General features: G+C 33.7%; 2 protein-coding genes and 1 long non-coding RNA gene across 6 annotated transcripts in view; 1 reads left to right on the top strand and 2 right to left on the bottom strand.

Moving 5' to 3' along the window:
• Positions 1 to 1,683: 1,683 nt before the first annotated feature.
• Positions 1,684 to 9,673, bottom strand: LOC127854042 (uncharacterized). Of its 2 annotated transcripts, XM_052388979.1 has the most exons (12): positions 9,583 to 9,673; positions 9,235 to 9,298; positions 8,993 to 9,158; positions 8,556 to 8,810; positions 8,039 to 8,339; positions 7,563 to 7,709; positions 5,150 to 5,210; positions 4,702 to 4,892; positions 4,448 to 4,585; positions 3,572 to 3,683; positions 3,085 to 3,214; positions 1,684 to 2,511 (listed from the first exon to the last, which is right to left on the bottom strand). In XM_052388979.1, exons 4-12 carry the CDS (start codon positions 8,759 to 8,761, stop codon positions 2,409 to 2,411), a joined length of 1,389 nt encoding a protein of 462 aa, XP_052244939.1. In that variant the 5' UTR covers positions 8,762 to 8,810; positions 8,993 to 9,158; positions 9,235 to 9,298; positions 9,583 to 9,673; the 3' UTR covers positions 1,684 to 2,408. The 2 variants fall into 2 exon arrangements, with proteins under 2 accessions (XP_052244939.1, XP_052244948.1); XM_052388988.1 differs by having other exon boundaries at positions 1,684 to 2,537; positions 8,993 to 9,298.
• Positions 9,674 to 9,889: 216 nt separating this feature from the next.
• Positions 9,890 to 17,742, bottom strand: LOC127854080 (uncharacterized). The gene is made up of 9 exons (XR_008036907.1): positions 17,600 to 17,742; positions 15,617 to 15,728; positions 15,095 to 15,225; positions 12,892 to 13,034; positions 12,519 to 12,647; positions 12,176 to 12,302; positions 11,867 to 11,950; positions 11,500 to 11,664; positions 9,890 to 10,096 (listed from the first exon to the last, which is right to left on the bottom strand). It is a non-coding gene; the product is annotated as an uncharacterized LOC127854080 (long non-coding RNA).
• The window catches only part of LOC127854034 (FACT complex subunit SSRP1-like), a 41,246-nt gene continuing 39,344 nt past the window's right edge, over positions 16,829 to 18,730 (top strand). For 2 of the 3 annotated variants that reach the window (XM_052388966.1, XM_052388946.1), the window contains exon 1: positions 16,829 to 16,984. The gene's annotated coding sequence lies outside the window, so the exon portion shown is untranslated. Of the gene's footprint in view, positions 16,985 to 17,860; positions 18,046 to 18,730 lie in introns of those variants that run through there. The other variant, XM_052388955.1, reaches the window with a different exon arrangement.

The raw sequence follows: 18,730 nt of genomic DNA, 5'->3' as shown, positions 1-18,730 counted from the left end.
AAAATGATGTTGAAAAGTTTCTTATTTTTCTGACCTTTTTAGATGTGCCGCGATAGTTGATTGCACTTTTAAAGTTAAGGTTATTAACCCCTCCTCCCTACTCTGACTGCTTTGCCTGACACATATGTTTGGCAGCTCTTAATTGCCTCGACACAAAACATATGGTTGACTGGCAGGAATGATAAGATGTGGAGAAAAATATAAAGAAACTGCAGTACGAATACGTATATTTGGACGATTATCATTGAAATACGACAATCAATTGATTTGATAGCTATTTAGTTCATGTTTGGAAAGCGAAAGGGTTACCACCAAAAACCTATTTAGTACATTAGAAACATTATCGGTAACGTGTTTTTTTTACAGAAAACCAACACGTTTTGAACTATAAATTTAAGCATCACATGTACCTTCATTGAGGGAATCCAGTTCTTATGTAGGAACGGTATAATTTTTGCGCATAATAATGTGTACATCATACATTTGGAGATATTTTGTACCTAAAAAACTACTTAGGACTTGAAAAAAGTCGTGAAGTTCTTGAAGAAAACATACCATTTTTGTATGCTTTCATTTGAGGGAATCCATCTAGATATATGTAATTAAGCAATATACAACATCGCTAATTTAGTGTTTTATTGTGACATTTTACCACAATGTACGAATACAATCTTAAATGATAGCCTATTTATTTGTATGCGTGACAAACCGTCTAAGACTAACCGACCGAAATTTGTTAAATACTTATATTTAATCATCAATTTAGCATATATTCCACGAGGTGGCTCTTAAAGAATCGATTTCAGAGCTTAATGTAGATGTCAGATCTCGTAGCCAACTGCATCGTTCTTAAGAATATACATATACTATAACTTATTATATCGCTTACATAATGAATATATATTATGTGTCTTGCATATACGCGATATTATATAACTTAAAATAAGTATTGTGATATGGTCAAATACTTTGTACAGCTTGTGAACATAATGTATAAGTTAGTAAATTTTATGAAACAGACAGTTTATATCACCTTTCAAGTTAATTCACTTAATTTAAAATAGACGGTCGCCAAAAAAAATGTTCACATCTCGTTTGAACCTTATTTTGAACAATGGAGGTAAACCATATTCCGAAGTGAATGACAAACTTTAAATTGCAAAACACGCATACGCATAAGAATAACAGAGACTAAGAATTCATGAGGTTGGCATTTTAAAGTAAAAACAAGGGACACAATTGTTACAAAACCAGGTTTTCAACTCAAAGTGTGACCTTGACCTTGGAGATATCAACGTAATTCTTTCGCGCGACACATCGTCCAATGATGGTGAACAAATGTGCCAAATGATTTTAAAATCTCACGTTGAACGACATAGGTATGGCCCGGACAAACTCATTTATGGCCATTTGTGACCTTTGAACTCAAAGTGTGACCTTGACCTTAGAGATATCGACGTAATACTTTCGCGCGACACACCGTCCAATGATGGTGAACAAATGTGCCAAATGATTTTAAAATCTCACAATGAACGACATAGTTATAGCCCGGACAAGCTTGTTCCGCCCGCCCGCCAGCCCACCAGCCCGGCAGCCTGCCGACACTACAATTAGAATTCCTTCCACTAACAACTATAAGTAGAAACAAACACAATTCCTTTAAAGAGATAAAACCATAAAATATCTGCTTTATCAAATCTATAAAAAAAACATCAACACAAACATGGAAAATAATTATTACGAAAAAACAACAACATTTACTACAACCACTCAACATGTTGATTACCCGTGATTAGTTCATATACGCCGTAATCAAACGTGTATTTTCAGTTTGCTTACGCGTTTTTGATTTTGGTCCATGTTTTTGTTGCACTTGCCAAACTATATGTTGTTCAGAAATATGAGGCTAATATTTTTGTGATAAATTAGTATTGGTCAAGACACAACAGAAACCACACACCAGTCCTTAAACATTTGACTGAATATTGTTCGTATTAAGATGGTTGACTTATTCATTAAAGCACCTTACAAGGGTAAATAAGAAATCGGTATTGAATTGTTGTAAATTTCACAAACATCGCAATGGTGTTATGAATTCGGAATAACATACCTTTTTGCTTATTCTTTGTACTTATTAGAAACAGAGTTATAAACTAAACTGATTTGAAGTTATACTAAAAGGATACTACTTAATAGTAAAATACTATATTGTAATACGATTTTTCAAAATGCTCGCATACGTATATGTATGAATCGTCTATTCTAATAGATTGAACTATATGCAAAATATGTTATAGTCTCAATTCCTTTATAAACATCACATTACAATTACAATAAATCATGTTCGTTATTGGCAAAATAAACTGAAATAATATTAAAGCGTAAGTATGCGTTTTTTCTGTCTTTATTCAAATTGGGTTTTGCTTCGTGGATACGGCAGGTCGTAGCAAGGCGTTGTTTACTCGCCGAGAGGGGCTCTTGAAGTTGGATTGTTGTAAGGTGTCAACCAGACTTCAGTAGAATCACGAAAATAAAATCTACTGTTTGTTTAAAACCAATTACTTTATTTATCGTTAATAATTGCAACAGAAACGTCCGAAACATATGTAAACCAATATAATAATGTGCATATCTTTTTTCATATGTTTGTATATCATGTTATAAATGATATTATTTAGATTTAATTTGAAAATAAATTTACACGTGAGTTAGGCTGTGGTATATTTATTATAATACATAAATAAGTGTATGATACTTGCTTGAAATACACACATTGTATATGTCAAACATACATATCTCTAATATTATAGGCGAACTGGTATATTCTTGAATGGGTATCATTGCGTTAGAAAGCAAAAGTTGCTTTTTCTGTTTGAATAAGAAAGAAGGATCTAGTTTCTTATTCCTTATTCTCGGATTAATCTATTAATTAAGTTAATTTAAGATTTCGGTTGATAAACTGTAAAAATTGCATGCAGTATATTCCACGAAAAACTGACATTAAATGTGTATGTTATAAAGGAACGGTTCCTTGTTCCTTTTTGTAATGAACGAAAAGGACCCATGCCATCTAAAGGAACATACCTTTTTTGTTCAAACGGCGTTTTGTGTACAGGATAACTGCCACTGCTGCCAACAGAACCACTGCGGAAGTTACAGCTACCGCTACGCCAATAGTCACAGAAGACGTGTTGGACTTGGGGCTCCTCACAACCTTAACAACATGTTTTAAGATAATTACAGATCCAACATACTAATTACACACAACAAGCAATATCGGTGTTTGATTTCAATACATGTATAAATCTGTTAAAATATATAGATGTTTTCGCAATTTTTATGTACACTTATATAGCCCAGAAGATTGAAAAGCACATAATACTGAAGTCCATATTTATACCATTATATTCATATTACTAACATCAAAATGATATGCAAACTAATACTAAACATGATTAATTGAGTATTAAGTGAGTGTTTATTTAACAGAAAAATACATAGCAATGCACGGTATAGAGTAACAGTTTTGTTGTCGCTAATGACATCTCGTTATATTCTTTTTCATGCTCACCATTGGTTTTCCAAGCATACTTTTTCTTGTCTGTGTTGCAGTAGGTACACGTTTTCCCAGGATCCTTCTCGTCAGAGGAAATACATGTGGCAGCAATCAGACAATGCAACGGCTGTGGATAATACGTTAATGATTCTGAACAAACCCTGAAGGTATGAGATTATCAAAAACGATATTTAAATGCATATGTAATATCTAAATGTTTATATATTATGTATGTATTATAGCACGACTAGATTGACGGTCCGATGACACACCGTTGTCAGGTTATAACCGGTTTACTAAACGCACTTACGGACCGAGTTATGATGCATTATAATCTTAACATGCGCTGTTAAGCTGCCATTTAACATTGCTACTTTTCAAAACGTCATAAGGACAGTCAGTCAGCAGTAAATCGGCCGTAATATATATATATATATATATATATATATATATATATATATATATATATATATATATATATATATATATATATATATATATATATATATATTCACACATATTGCCAGTTACGGGGTCTCTGATTTAGAAATATGTTATGGGGTTCCCACTTTAAATACATGGTTCTCCATACCCCTTTTTATCCGATATAAACACGAATTAAGGTATATAGGGGTATCTAATATATTTTTAATATATATATATATATATATATACGCCATTTATTCAGCGTTTTATACAAGGACATATATAGCGCAATAAATTGCGGAGTATATAAAATTTCAAGTTAAGACCTGATTGTGATTGTCAATATGTACGGTTGCTATGGATATTGCGGGTACGTCGAATATAGTGAAATAAAATTGACTCATGGAAAACTAAACACTAGCGAACACCACAGTTTGAAATATGCAACACAATAACGAACAGTACCTCCACTACCAGCAATTGATCGACAGATCTCTTTCGTCGACTGTTGAAAGGAATGGGACAATATGCGTCCCAGCCATTGTAACAAATTGCCTTAACGTAGGTTGTCTCATGGGTAACTGTCTTCCCACTTTCGTAAAACTGGTTATCGAAAAAAAAACACGATTATTATAACTCGAGATGAATCTGTTGATAGGCATATTAATAATTATATAAACAATAACATATCTAAACAAATTAATGTTAAAAATAACTACTTCTTTTGTCGTCATCTTGCACACACTTTGCATACTGCAGCCATCCTTGGTTGTGTATCGTAACGCCTCGCACGACTTCACCTTTTGATGGCAAACGCCGCCTCCAGTGGTGCTTATGATCTCGGGCGGTTCGGATACGTTGACCTTACAGTTGCTTAACGGGTCAAAACCTTCGAAACAGTCACACGTGTCTACGGATTGTAAATAGTAAGTACATCATAACAGCTACAAGAACTGACTTGCTTATTTCATTGATTGAAATATTAATTTGTCATCGTGGAATCATTACGATACAGCGGCAGTCATTCCTATAAAAAAAAACACAAAAACATTGTATTAAACATGTTAACATAAACGTTGTGACTAACACAGAGACACATTTCTGCTAACCGTAGTAAGAAAATAGCAAACCATGAACAATTGAATATATGTTTACGTAAATACTCACCATTTCCCTTGCATCCACAGCGCCGTAGCCACGCTGAGGCACACCGAGGCAGTTGCCTCGGCTAAAATTTGCAGAGCAATGTTGAGATTACAAGGTAAAAAAGGAAAATGAATGTCAAAGAATAAAATCTATAGATCTATAAGAAATTGAGGCAATATAATGAATTTAAGGCACTTTGATATTCACAAACAAATATTATCATTGAGTACAATTGGTTCATGTTTAGGCGGATAATTATTTCATTTTAATAACTTCAATTGATGCCAAATGGCTCAGCAAAATGATTAGGAAAATCCTTATATTAAACGTCGCACTGTACACTTCGATGTAACAATCATTGTGGACATCGGAACGTACCAAGCGAGGATCGGGTGTTTTACGACCAGGTCTGGGTCTATTTTGGACCTAGACACACTTCGGGTGGTTGGCGTTTTCGCCTTTATTGGAATTCTCCTCTTTATGGCCGGCGTTGAGTTTAATCCGGGACCGTTTCAGGTGGTACGAATCTTTGTTTACATTATAATTTTAAATTATGATATCCCGCTTAGATCTATTAAACTGTTTGATATAAAGAAGTTCAAGTCTTTTCTTTTTAAAAGTCAATGAAGTTGATGATAGAACGTTGATGATAGAACTGTCAAGTGAAAGAAAATGATGACGCAGTGCTAAAACAAAATGTTACACAAGAAAATTGAAAAAATGGCCAAACACTTTACTGATTTAAGTTAAATATGTATACTCCTCATGAAAAGCAATATGCCCCTGTGACGCAATCGGTAAGGCGTCTGACTCTGGATCCATTACTCACTATTATATTGTCACTGCGTTGGTTCGAATCCCAGAAGGTCCGTGTTTAAGTAAATTCCATCAATGATCCTTTTTATAGTGTTTATGATTGAAAACGCTTTTGATGTAATGCATTTAAATATTTCTTTAAAGAGCCCTATTGTGCTTTCAAGCTCTAAATGGAAAAACAAATCGTCCACGAATTTTTTCACGGTGAACTTGTCTTAACTACAACAGCACGATTGCGGAAGCTGATTTGATGTTAACTTATAATAATATTTTTTTATTGGTTCTTGTACATGTGAGCGGAGTTTTAGCGCATTGCGGAGGCTTAAAACGTGGACACGTTCTACTATGAAAGAGATACGGCTTAATGGCATCGCTTTAATGTTTGTGCATGAACACATTCCAGTTGATCGAAAACAAATTCTTTAAATGTGGAATTCGACTGGAGACAAGAGAGTTAAATTAGCGTTCAATAAGATTGATATTTAAAAATTGAAGAATAATAAAACATGTTCATGAAACATTATTCGCTAACATGTTTGAGAGATCTGTTTCTTCATATTATAAGGTAGATCTATTTTATTTCAGTATTCAATAATAAATATGTAAAGCACATTCTATTATCCATATACATACTATGGCTTGCTTGTATGAGAGAGCTGCGTCTCAGTTTTTTATTTTGTCTATCTGACTTTAAATGAAGTATATGACTATTTTTCTGTAGTAGAGTTTGTTACATCATTGTTACTTCAAACACCGTTTATGGTACCAGAATATAAAATTGACAATGAACTTGTAGCAGATTTTTTTTGGTTAACTTTATTGATACCCAACGGTAATATGTAGCGTCCACGATTCCGATAATTTAGGTATAAAATATAGTTTTAATGGCCTTTAAAACGCACCAGAGACGTTCTAGGTATAAAAAAAAATACGGGGGTGGGGCATGCCCCCGGACCCCCCTAGAAGGACCTAAGATACTGCCTCGGCTTAAATTTGGGTCTGGCTACGGCACTGACACGCCGTTTCCATGACAATTGTCAACGCATGTTTGTTCAAACATATGAGAAACAGCGGGATGTGCAGCCTATAAATAGAATAATTATTCGGTTGCATCAAATGAATATTAATGATGTTCGATTCTCCAATGTAAATGACAATACGCGTCAGAGTTAACAGAACATCCTTATTTAATGCATTTAATTTGGGATTATTTTCATTTAGAGTCAAGTGCTGATCCAGTGTTTGCAAACGGAATGAATCAAAATTAGTGTTGTTTAATTTTGGTTTAATCTAATGGAATATAAGATATCTAAATAGTCTTTTATTATACTTTCGTATTTACCAAAAAAACTTATTTCAACTACCTGGAATTTTATGTCCCTTTAATATGTTTTGCAAGCGACGTTGTGCTCACACATTCAGTGGCATTTTTATCAACCTGCGATTAATTGGTCTCGATTTGGTGAACAATATTTGTGTTAAACGTGTCTATATTAGTTTGATAAAAACTTGAACGTAATGAAAAAAATTAAACCTTTTAAAATACTTAACATTTTAATAGTGGTATATAGTTTTATAAAAGCACACGAATCGTTATACAACTGGTTACGTTTTATACCATTATATCCTGTGCACAATCATATGAATTATTTCCAGCTATACTCGATACCAATGCAGCGTCTTCCCCATTGCAGTTAGCAACGAGACACTGCTGGCATTCTGCGGCCGCTTTATAAAAATCTTCATCTGAAGCTTCCACTTGCCGCTTTATTAATAAAAATAGCATACATTACGGATAAATGAATAGCGAAACTCACGAGTAATCACCAAGAAAAACGTATTTATTACAATCTGAACTCCGTTAATTTAGTCACGACAAACAACAAAGCTATAAACTTAAAAGGGATGTAGGATGTTTTAACCGGCTTGGAACGGTCAATGTAAAGAAATAAGAATAAAACTGACCATAATTTTAGACGAACCTCAAAGTTACGAAATAATCTGATTTTATCGAAAACTTTCTACTATTGTTTCATCTATAAATTAGACAAAAGATAACAAAGTGGACAAGAAACACCTTATCTTTAAACTTACTTTTACACGACTGATTTTAGTTTTGTAAATTCTCTTGGTTTTCAAATTACGAAGTCTTTCGATTAAATCATTCTCATCCAAATAGTTGATGGAATGTTGATCTCTGCGGGTGTTAAATGTTCCAAATCTTTTCCCAGATTTTTCCTCAATCTTCACGCACGAATCAGCCTCCATACGATGACAGATCGGTTCTCTGTCTCCATCCAATGTTTTTGGACAGATGCAGTATTGCTCTTCTTCGTTCCAGGTTGAAAGCTTTGCAATCCGGTCGGGATTTAACAGGGACTCGTTGTCTGAAACTCTAAGAAAGACGCAATATGAATCAAAGAAGACTATGTTTCCTAATTTGTAAACAGTGATTTAACACAAACTGTGCATACTTGCCTGTTGATAGGCTGGATTATTTTAAAATGAGATAAAAACAATTTTTTTTTATTCATTGTGGAAAAGATAAAATAGACATGTGGCACGTAAAAACTCAAGTCGTATCATGTAAAAAAATACTACTGTTTCGTACTTCCAAGAGTCAGATAAAACTACAGGATCTCCTCCTAACAACCACCATCTCCAGTAGTAACTGTGGGATAGTGTCTTTGCACCGTTACGATGTACAAAGTCGTCGCTCCAGTTGCCGTTAAAGTGTCCACATAGGCCTTCAACGTTGTTCATATCAGAAGGAGAAAGGTAGATATATACGTTCATGGGTGACCACCATCTTGACATAACGTAGTCAACTTTTATTGAAGTTCCAAATGGAAAGTAGAACTAAAATCTGTAACGAAAAACAAATATTCGTTTCTCGTACATTTCAAATATTAAACTAGTTATACCCGAGATGTACATGGAAAATTAAAATAGATTTTTATTAAATAGATTTTAATGACATTCATAAACCCATTCAGGTTGAACATAATCTAAATGTAATTGCTTAACACATGTACAATAGTAGCATACTTCTTGGCTGTAGCTCGAGCGCTGCACGCCATCTAAGACCCCATCAGTGGTGTTCACAGCAGCTACAATGTGGTCATCATGACAATGGTTCACCACAAACAGGTCTTTTCCAGCGCGCACAGAAACACCACATGTACACGATGCATAGTTTCCGTTACAAAGCTCTCTGAAAAATTAAATCGCGAGATAACAATGCTGCTAGTGTTTGAAAAAACTATGTGAACATGTTTCTTAAGCATTACCTCCGCTGGGAATTGTTTATGTCTGTACATGATGAACTGTCCTTCATGTTGCATGCTGTAGTATCTGAAATGATAAAATGCATAATTTATGTTTCTTTCAATATATTTTTGATAATCTATACGAATGAAGGAATCAGAACTTGGCATGTTAATTAGCCGTTTTAAAGTTACAAAAAATCTACGTGCATCAAAAACACGAAAATTTGATTACTCAATGTAAGCTTTTTTATTATGAAAGCACATTACTTTTGTTTAACTTAGCTATTATAGAAATAGTATTTGATAAATAAAAAGCGCATAAAAATATTGATTGTATGTTGTTTTATGGTTTTCAAGCTTGAATCTTACTGTCCATCAAACGTTTTGAGTCTTGGGTCGTTTGTTGCGTAACACAATGTGTTTTTCCAGAAGCGGTCGTGGTCATCCACTACAACCTGTAAAACATTTTTTTTAAGTTTGATAGTTATATATGTGTTTAAAAGGACAAAAAACTAAGCACACGCTATGGTGTGCATCCAATCGTTACAAAAACACAGTAACATATTTATTTGATATTTGTGTAAGTGTAAGAAAAATTAGTGTGTCGATTTCAAAGATCACAATCTACATAAATAACATATTGGATACAATTTTGAAAATTTCATTCTTGCCAGAATATGGGTTCCAAGTTTGAACTTCTTCCAAAAAAAGTCTACTTCCCCGAAGGCTTCAATTGTCATGGTTAAAGTGAAAAATTTCGTAACTTGTACTTCTTGTTGTTCTTCGTCGTCAGGCGCATGCTACCTTGGTAACTTTTTTGTAATCCGGGCTTGGAACCACCTCGCTTTTCACCTTGAATTCTGTTCCCACATGTTTTGTTACTCTACATGTATACAAGGTTAAACTTATTGGACAGTTAACTACTAATACTTAAAAGAATTAAATCCCCACTAATTTCTTTTTAAATATTTTACCATGACGCTTTTATGTGTACTATATATGTTATCACAAATTTGGTTTACACTGCGAAATTATTAATATATATTAAATGTGCTGGATATATGATATGTGCAAACGTTCACAAAATGTTTGCTTTAAATTGTATCGTTCTAAAGGTAAAATGGTACAAACGTGTGTCATGCTTAACTTTACAGGTGCCTTTTCAAGTTTTAGTAAATTGACAAAATTAAAAGAAAATGATGCAGATTCGCAAATGTTTGTTGTTGTTATGATATGTGTAAGGAAACATTATTACTGAACATTCACCATGCTCTAAAATATCTATTATATGCAGCTTGTGACGATTTACAAACCTGAACATTATAAATCGTTGCAACGCGAAACGATTTAATAATTTGGGGGAGTTCTGTTGTTGTCGTTATATTTTGTTCTACTACGAGTATTGCTTACATAAAGTATAAAATACATCACTCGTTGTGTGAGCACGGATTGCCGAGTGGTCTAAGCGATATAATTTTTCTGCGTGGGTCAGTGGTTCGAGTCGAATTGAGGGTTTCGTTTTTTTCTTTCTTTAATTTAATTTTTGTCTTTTTACTGGAGCTTTTTAGATCCAATGTTTACATTTATCAATATAAAGCATTTAATGACAAACTTAAATACATGCCACAATCTGTGAAAAGGCCCCTTTAATACGCAAAGTTAATTAAACATTAATCATATTGAGAAAAACGGCTACTAATAATAACAAAGACAATGATTATTGACCTTTCACAATTCAAAATCTTCACTGTATTGTTACAGACATTTGATGCCACATTTATAACTTAAGAAACATTAATCGATACACAAGAGATGTTTAGTTCAAAATGTTCTGATAAGTCAAAGAAAGAGTGGCTGTGTACACAGAGTACGGAGTAATATTTACTATATAATGTAAAAAAAGATACAAGAAATACATCTTCAGAAATTGGGCACAACTAGACGCACGTCTTAACGTTCATCTAAGCGTTAAGGTAATACAGATTAAAAAAAATAAGCAAAATTCAACAATGACTAGATGTTTCAAACAAAAAATCGGGACTAAATTAGCAACGACCATGGGCCATTATTCTGCACACATAAACAACGCCAAAATTCCATTTTTAATGATCATCTTCTCATTAAGGGCATTTAACTGTAAAATTGAGCGTATTCACCCAAAAGTAAAAGAGGAGTTTTGCCTCGAACAGAACTAACGCTGAGAAGGAGGGTCGAACAAGTACCATTCTTATTGCCTCCGCCTCTTAAGGGGGTACTAATGCATGGTTATATATCCAATTTATATACCTTGACTGCAACGGTGGCATCCTGGCAGTTATAATTGTCCGTTTCATCAAAGAGCTGCAACTCCAAATAGCAGTCTTCATTACCATCACACAGCAGTGGCAGATTGACGGTGAAATTGAAAAAGGTTTCACCACCTCGTGGAATATAAACGGTGGGATAACCTAACTGATAGATTCAACAGCAAATTAGTTATGTATCTAAACATATATGAACGAAATAGTGACTACTTCAAACAACAAATAAAACAACTATGGTCTAGAATGTAAGAAAATATTCTACTTTTTCAACATATTGGCTGCTTCAGATATGTTCAGTTCAAAAGAAATGTGAAATCATTACAAAGACATTGAGCAAGTGTTAAATATACCTCGACGATTTTAAAATCGACACTGAGTATATTGTATAGAGCTTCTGACCCATTGCCGTAATATGTTGATATAGAACATTTCCACTGAAAAATTGAATGAATATAATGACAGAAAATATAACCACATAAATCAATTTCAGTATATACAAGTATAAATTGTTCATACAAACCATTATCAGATATTTCATTGAAAACCCCTTACAAACTAATGCATTTTTATAGTCAGCGCAATGGGGTTATAAAATTATATTATGTAACAAGTTAATAAATCTGACGAAATACGACGAATGCGTACACTTAAATATTTACCACTTTGACAAGCGAGCATCTTTCGACTAGATTAGTGTCTAAATATTCTTGAAACAAATCATCAACTGTTATCGAGTTGAAACTTGCATCCGTCATTTGTTTCATTGACTTTGTATGAACGATTACGCTGTCAGTAATCATAAAACAGTTAAAAAATCATATTATCTCTTTGAATTTTGGTGTGAATTCATAGTTTGTGTAAAACTAATTTGATATACTGCAATTGCTAATATATCAAAACAGGATGTGATTAATAAGAATAAGTAGGTCGATATATTCACGCATTGAAATTAACGTATTTTATGTAATGAAATGCAAACAAGCATTAATAAAAAAGCATTACCTTTATCTCGTCAAACGTTTATTTACCATGAAATTGTGTATAAAAAACCAATCTGGAATTCATAAACACATGCTGACATCAGTTGCTCCTTGCCGTTTGACTTAGTTACGTAACTTAACGTCAGGATAGCTGTAAGAAATAATGTTTAACAAATGTTCATTTTTTGTATTTCTTGAATAAATCCACCGGAACCATTCAGGAAAACAAGAGGCTTCAAACCAGCATAAACACAGTTCGTCAGATTCGTTGTATTGTCAGTCCCTTAATACATACTTACATCCAAATGCTGTTTGAGAGTAAACGTATTTACTTTAATGATAATTGGACAATATGCCATGTTACTATGCTTTTTTTAATTACCTTATTTACCTACCTCTTTAAGTACACACTATGCAGTGGAAAATGCCTTGTAACCAATGTTGCAACTACAGACCTTTTCTCCGGAAGAAGATGCGTGACAGGAGGCGTTACTGATATATGTGCAGTCCGCGTCCGCATAACACGGGCTCGTCAGACCTTCAAAGCATTAACACAATCGCGTGTTGAGTGTCAAACGAGTCGTATGACAAACATATTTAGCAATATATATAACAATCAACAGAAATCACTGCGTTTTATTACAATACTAAAAAATGACATCGGAGTTTGTAATATCAGGGGCGTACCTAGGCATACGGCAGTACGCATGTGCGTATAATTCAGTTCGAAGCTTAAAAAAATGAAAACTCTTAAAATTCGAGAAATGCAGTTAAAAATGAGGGCTAAGGGGGATAGGGATATAATTATGTAAACAAGAAAACAAGACGTCCACTTTTAGAAAATAATAGTGGGTACAAAACACACCACAGGTCGCTGTGGTGTAATGGATATGGTGTCCGCCTAGCGACCGGGAGGTCACGGGTTCGATCCCCACCGTTTTTTAGATCTTCCCCAAAGACACCAAATACTGATTCTAGGCCCAGGAAACGGACTCGAGAGCGTTTATATAAGCTTTAGGCTTTCGATGCAATCGAGCTAAAATAAATAGGTTTACACTAAAACACAACACAATCATAACTCCAAACATACGAAGTCAAGTCTTTTTTTCACTTATGAGAGGTAGTAATCAATGTGTACACTGTACTCGTTTTACGACTGTGTTGTTGTCTTTCATTTTTTTGGGAACCAATATTCGGACTCTCGATTTTTTTAAACTAAATTCGAGGATAAACATTGCTAAAATGTGCCTGAAATGCAACACCAAATAACACCTTTTTGTAAAGAAATTTCCAAAAATTTCTTGGGAAGGATCCCATACTCCCGCCAGCAATAGAGCTGAACACCCTCGCACAACCATGCAACTACGGATCCATTCTCTAACGCAATAAGGCTTCTTGATTTTTAAGCATTGACACTTAAACTTAGGAAATAAATTATGGTCGAAAGTATATTGCTGTTGACAATGTTTCATAAAATATTTCTTTTTATCGGTCTTTTTCAAGCAAAAGTTGGGATACCCCCAACCCCCCCCCCCCCTCCAGCAGAGTGGGTGACCCCCTCCCGCACCTAACCCTCACTCGCAGTGCGTATAGCTGAAATAGCCTCAGGAACGCCCCTGAATATATATTGGATGATGTAATAATTTCATTTTGTTTAAATGATATATTTGTATCGCATGTTAGAACTGTTGTGATCTTTAAGACCAAAACAAAATAATAAAAAATAGGTAGTAGTATGCAATAATATTGCTTTAACTGGAAAGTAAAGTTATTACCTCGGGTGATTCTATTTTATGTTTCAAAGGTCATAGCACATTTTATTTTATTGTAAAGTATGATATAATGAATGTGATTTGAAAAATAATGTATAATATTTTCTGAATTGCATCATTTTCTTATTAATAATAATCTGGTCATTTCATCATGGTTGACAACTCAAAATATACATTCAGGTAGATATTAGCAGTAAAGATTCAAGTTATACATGCTTATATATTCAACACACAATATTATTTTCGATAACGCTAAAACAAATATAAAAATATTGAAATGCCAACTTTTGATAATCATGACATTGAGTCGTATTGGCCAAGGTGACTGACTATCAGACAAAGTCCCGACGTTAAACCAACTTGTGATAGGAGCGGGTCATATTGGAACAATCAAGAATATACATTCATTGATTTAAGCAAGCTCTCGGGCAAAAAAAAATTGAAATATTTCCTAAGTGAAGGGATGCAATAAAGTTTTTCGAATAATCATCGAAAGCAAACATATATTCGTTATATGTCATGACAATCAATGAAGACAGTGTATATTTGAGTTAACATGAATACAATATTGGAATAAATGCAACCTTCTGAAATAAAATTTAAACAAAACCTTATAATTTGATTTAATTCTTGCAAATAATAATACTACAAGCAGTGCATATAAAATTCAGAGTTTATTAAACAATTTTTTTTATAAATCGAGTCATGATCTTTGTCTGGAAGTAATTCTGAGCTTTTGGATATCCATCGTTTTCCGTGTTTTATCAAAACATTAAAATTGTTTACCTTATGTCTGTACCAAAACACTGAGGATATAATTTCTTACGTTTAATTGTACACGCCCCGTATTGTTGTCATATTGATTGCTGCATACGCAGGTTTCGGTGTGATTGCGGTCACATTTAGAGCCCCGTATATGACCACACTGATCATGAATGGTGCATTCGCTTCCGAGAACTATTACGATTTCAATACAGTTTAATTATTTAAATGCATTCCCGATGCGACACGTGGAAGGATTTAACATCTACGCACGCTTTTTAAAGTCAGCATGAAGGCATAGGGAACGTATAAGAATGTGGGCATACAATAAGATAACATTCAACTCAGGAATAACACTTCTTTTATGCAAACCAAAGATGCTATTTAAAGCAAATATTCTTATAAGAAATTTGGCAATTGGCATGAAGGATTTCATCGAACTATTCAACATTTTATATCACCTAAATTCAAATTATAATTGAGTTGGAATATTAACCATTACACAAAATTTATGCACTTTACAAGAATAATTCAGAGGCTACATCAATTAACATTCTTAATTTTAAAAATTTTCAAAATATATTACCTTTCAGCTTGCATCTTCCATATCGCAGATTTAGCTCTGCAGTTATAACACACGCACAGCCGCCATTTAGCGTACGATATTGGGTAGCAAACACTGGCGTCCGTCGAACAATCTGGTTTTGTAATACAATAGAGGTACCATTACTCATGTTGAACCAATGAATGTCGTTGCAAAACAATTCTGCACTGATAATGTTCATAGCAGTGCTCTTCATTTACAAAAAGGTGTTAACGCTGTATGCGTCGAGGTCATATAAATGTTTTATGAAAACACTTGCGAAAATAAATGCCAACTCTAAATTTTACATACAACTTATATAAGTAGATACAACATTGCAAATTTATGTCAGCACTTTGACATACCTAATGACAACGACTTTTAACATCTATAACTATTTGACATGAAATTCCTATCGTTGTTATTCGGAACTCGTGTACGACTCACTTTACTACTAATGTATATAAGGCACAAATATAAATGCCCTGACAAGAAGATTTGCATCTGTTTGGTTTCATATGCTTTAATCTGTAGACAATTACGATAATCATCACTTTTAGTAGGCGTGAAAACTTAATTGAGGTTGAAAGGTCAGCGTTGATAGGTGCGAACAAAGGACAAGTATTATTGCGATTCAAACAATTATTTATATATTTGCTGTAAACAATGTTATAAATTATGAATATAAACTTTGAATTTTGTTTTTTTTCCATATTGGTCGTTTTGTTTGTGGAAAATATGTCCAAAGATGTATTTTTACCGGCAACACCGTAAAATCGACTTTCGTTTTCTACTAAATATTGTTATATTATAATTATCTTCAATAAAATGTATTATTTATATAACACAATAATTAATAGCGAGTTGTTAATACATTTGGGGCGAATTGAATTTCGGTTGGGGCGAGATGTCCAATAAATTCGAGGCGACTTGTCTATTTTGGGTCTATTTTGAAGAATAAGTCCAAATATGTAAAATTACCGGGAACACCGTAAAATCGACTTTCGTTTTATGCTAAATATCAAAAACATATCTTCAAAAAAATGTGTTATTTATATGACGAAATAATTCATAGCGAGTTTTTAATACATTTGGAGCGAGTTGTTTTTCGGTTGGGGCGAGTTGTCCAATACATTTGGGGCGACTTGTCCTATTTTCGGGGCGAGTTTACTTGGGGCGAGTTGGCAATGGGGCGAGTTGTCTGGCGACCCCAAAAAATTTTAGTGCAAAATCACCATGCTTTCATCAAGCGTATGTATGATAGAGACTTCCGGTTGTGAAAGACGAAACCTTATTTTTACGCAAAAGAAAAAAAACATACAGGGAATATCGAAAATTCGGTTTTAATTATAAAGTGTCCGTTCAATGAAGGTATTTTGCGTAAATGTATTGTTTTAACTATCATTAATTAGCTTTCGTTTTGTTTAAACTAGTTTATTTTCCGATCACGTTGATCTCAATTCCCGCCATATTTAGATCACGGGTACTTGTAGTTGCAATAATTCAACTCTCAGCTTTATAACCCAATGGTAAGCTGATAGTTGCAATGCGCCGGCTCTTGCCCATGGGTGCAAAATTTAATCAACAATGCAATGGTTAAAAAACACTGAAACTGCAAGATCTTCTCAACGTTTACCTGTCTAAATCACAGGGATCGTTAGGTTAAAAATACTCTATTATACTATATACATATATACAAGGGATACAACTGTCAAATTTCCTGCACAACATCATGGTCTGAACAATAGCAAAAAAATCGCTTCCAAAAGCAATAATTACACCAAAAAACTGTATAACAACAGTTCAGACATATGTCTATCAGATAATAACTATGTTTATAGCAGTAAAAGTGTTCATAGTTGTGTTTGAAACGAAAGTTTCGTGAAAAACGGTAAAATTTTCCAAATGCGACACAGGTGTGCACACCCACTTTGACACATTTTGTTTCATAATTTAATAATTACAGAGAAGTTGAGCAAATTTTACCTTGTTTTATTATCCATAGACACTTTATTAATCAAAGTAGACACCTTCCATAATTGCATGTAACTGCATATATGTAAAACACCGTCAATATTAAATTTGTTTACATTTCTACTATCTTCAAGGATTTGTATGCAATTTGTCAGGTAATGTTACGTGGAACGTGAATGGCTGGATTTATTACTGCAGTGGAAATTCAACCAATCAAATTGCATGTTAGAAATACATGTGAAGTATCCAAAATGAAAGTAAAACATTGTCATTGTGAAATTGAAGCAGATTGATATGAATTTCTAGCAAAATATGCTCACTAAATAGTAATTATGTTCTATTTTACTATGAAAAAAAACTATCCAAGGAATATGTACCAGCAAAAGAGCTTTATAACAAAGGAATATGAAAATTACTTCTAGAATTCTCAGTTTTCAGCTGTGCACACCTGTGTCCAAGTAAGGATTTTTGAGCATTTTGTATGAAACTTTCTCTCTTAGTTCAATGAAAAGCTTGTACTTTATTGCCAAGTGTATTATTTTCTGAAAGATAAATGTCTTGGCTGTTGTAATACAGTTTAATTGGCGTATTTATTGCGTTTGGAAGCAAATTTTTCGCTATTGTTTACACCATGGTTGTGTGCAGGAATTTTCACAGCGATTTTCCTTGTCCAATTGGGAAAAGTACCCGTACCGGTCCGATTGGGAAAAATTGAGTCGTGAAAACCTCAAAATTGGGAAAAATCGAGTCGTGAAATCCTGAAATTGGGAAAATCGCGTCGTGAAGTTTGGGTCTTATTGAATACATCATACAGTTCATACTTAATTGAACATACCCATTTAAATAATCATTTGCAGGCATGCCTTAATGACCATTAAGTTATAAAGTTTATATAAATAACAAAATATTATAAAGAACACACCAAATCAATTACTAGTTGTTTTAATCTCTTTTAAAGCAATGTCTCTCTCTTTCATTTTTGTGAAATTTCAACAATCTTTGATGTTTAATCATCACTCAGTTGCTTGCATCCCTCCCTGCACAGCATCATTATTGCTGTCAATGTGTCCTGTGATTGATGGTTCCGATTGGTTTTTTGGCATAATATTTGCCAGTGCTCCAGCCAGCTTTTCAAAATAGAGG

Source organism: Dreissena polymorpha, chromosome 1 (assembly GCF_020536995.1).
Source record: "Dreissena polymorpha isolate Duluth1 chromosome 1, UMN_Dpol_1.0, whole genome shotgun sequence".
Taxonomy (NCBI): Eukaryota; Metazoa; Mollusca; class Bivalvia; order Myida; family Dreissenidae; genus Dreissena; species Dreissena polymorpha.
The sequence above is the reverse complement of the archived record's forward strand: the minus strand, read 5'-3'. Positions and strand labels throughout refer to the sequence as shown.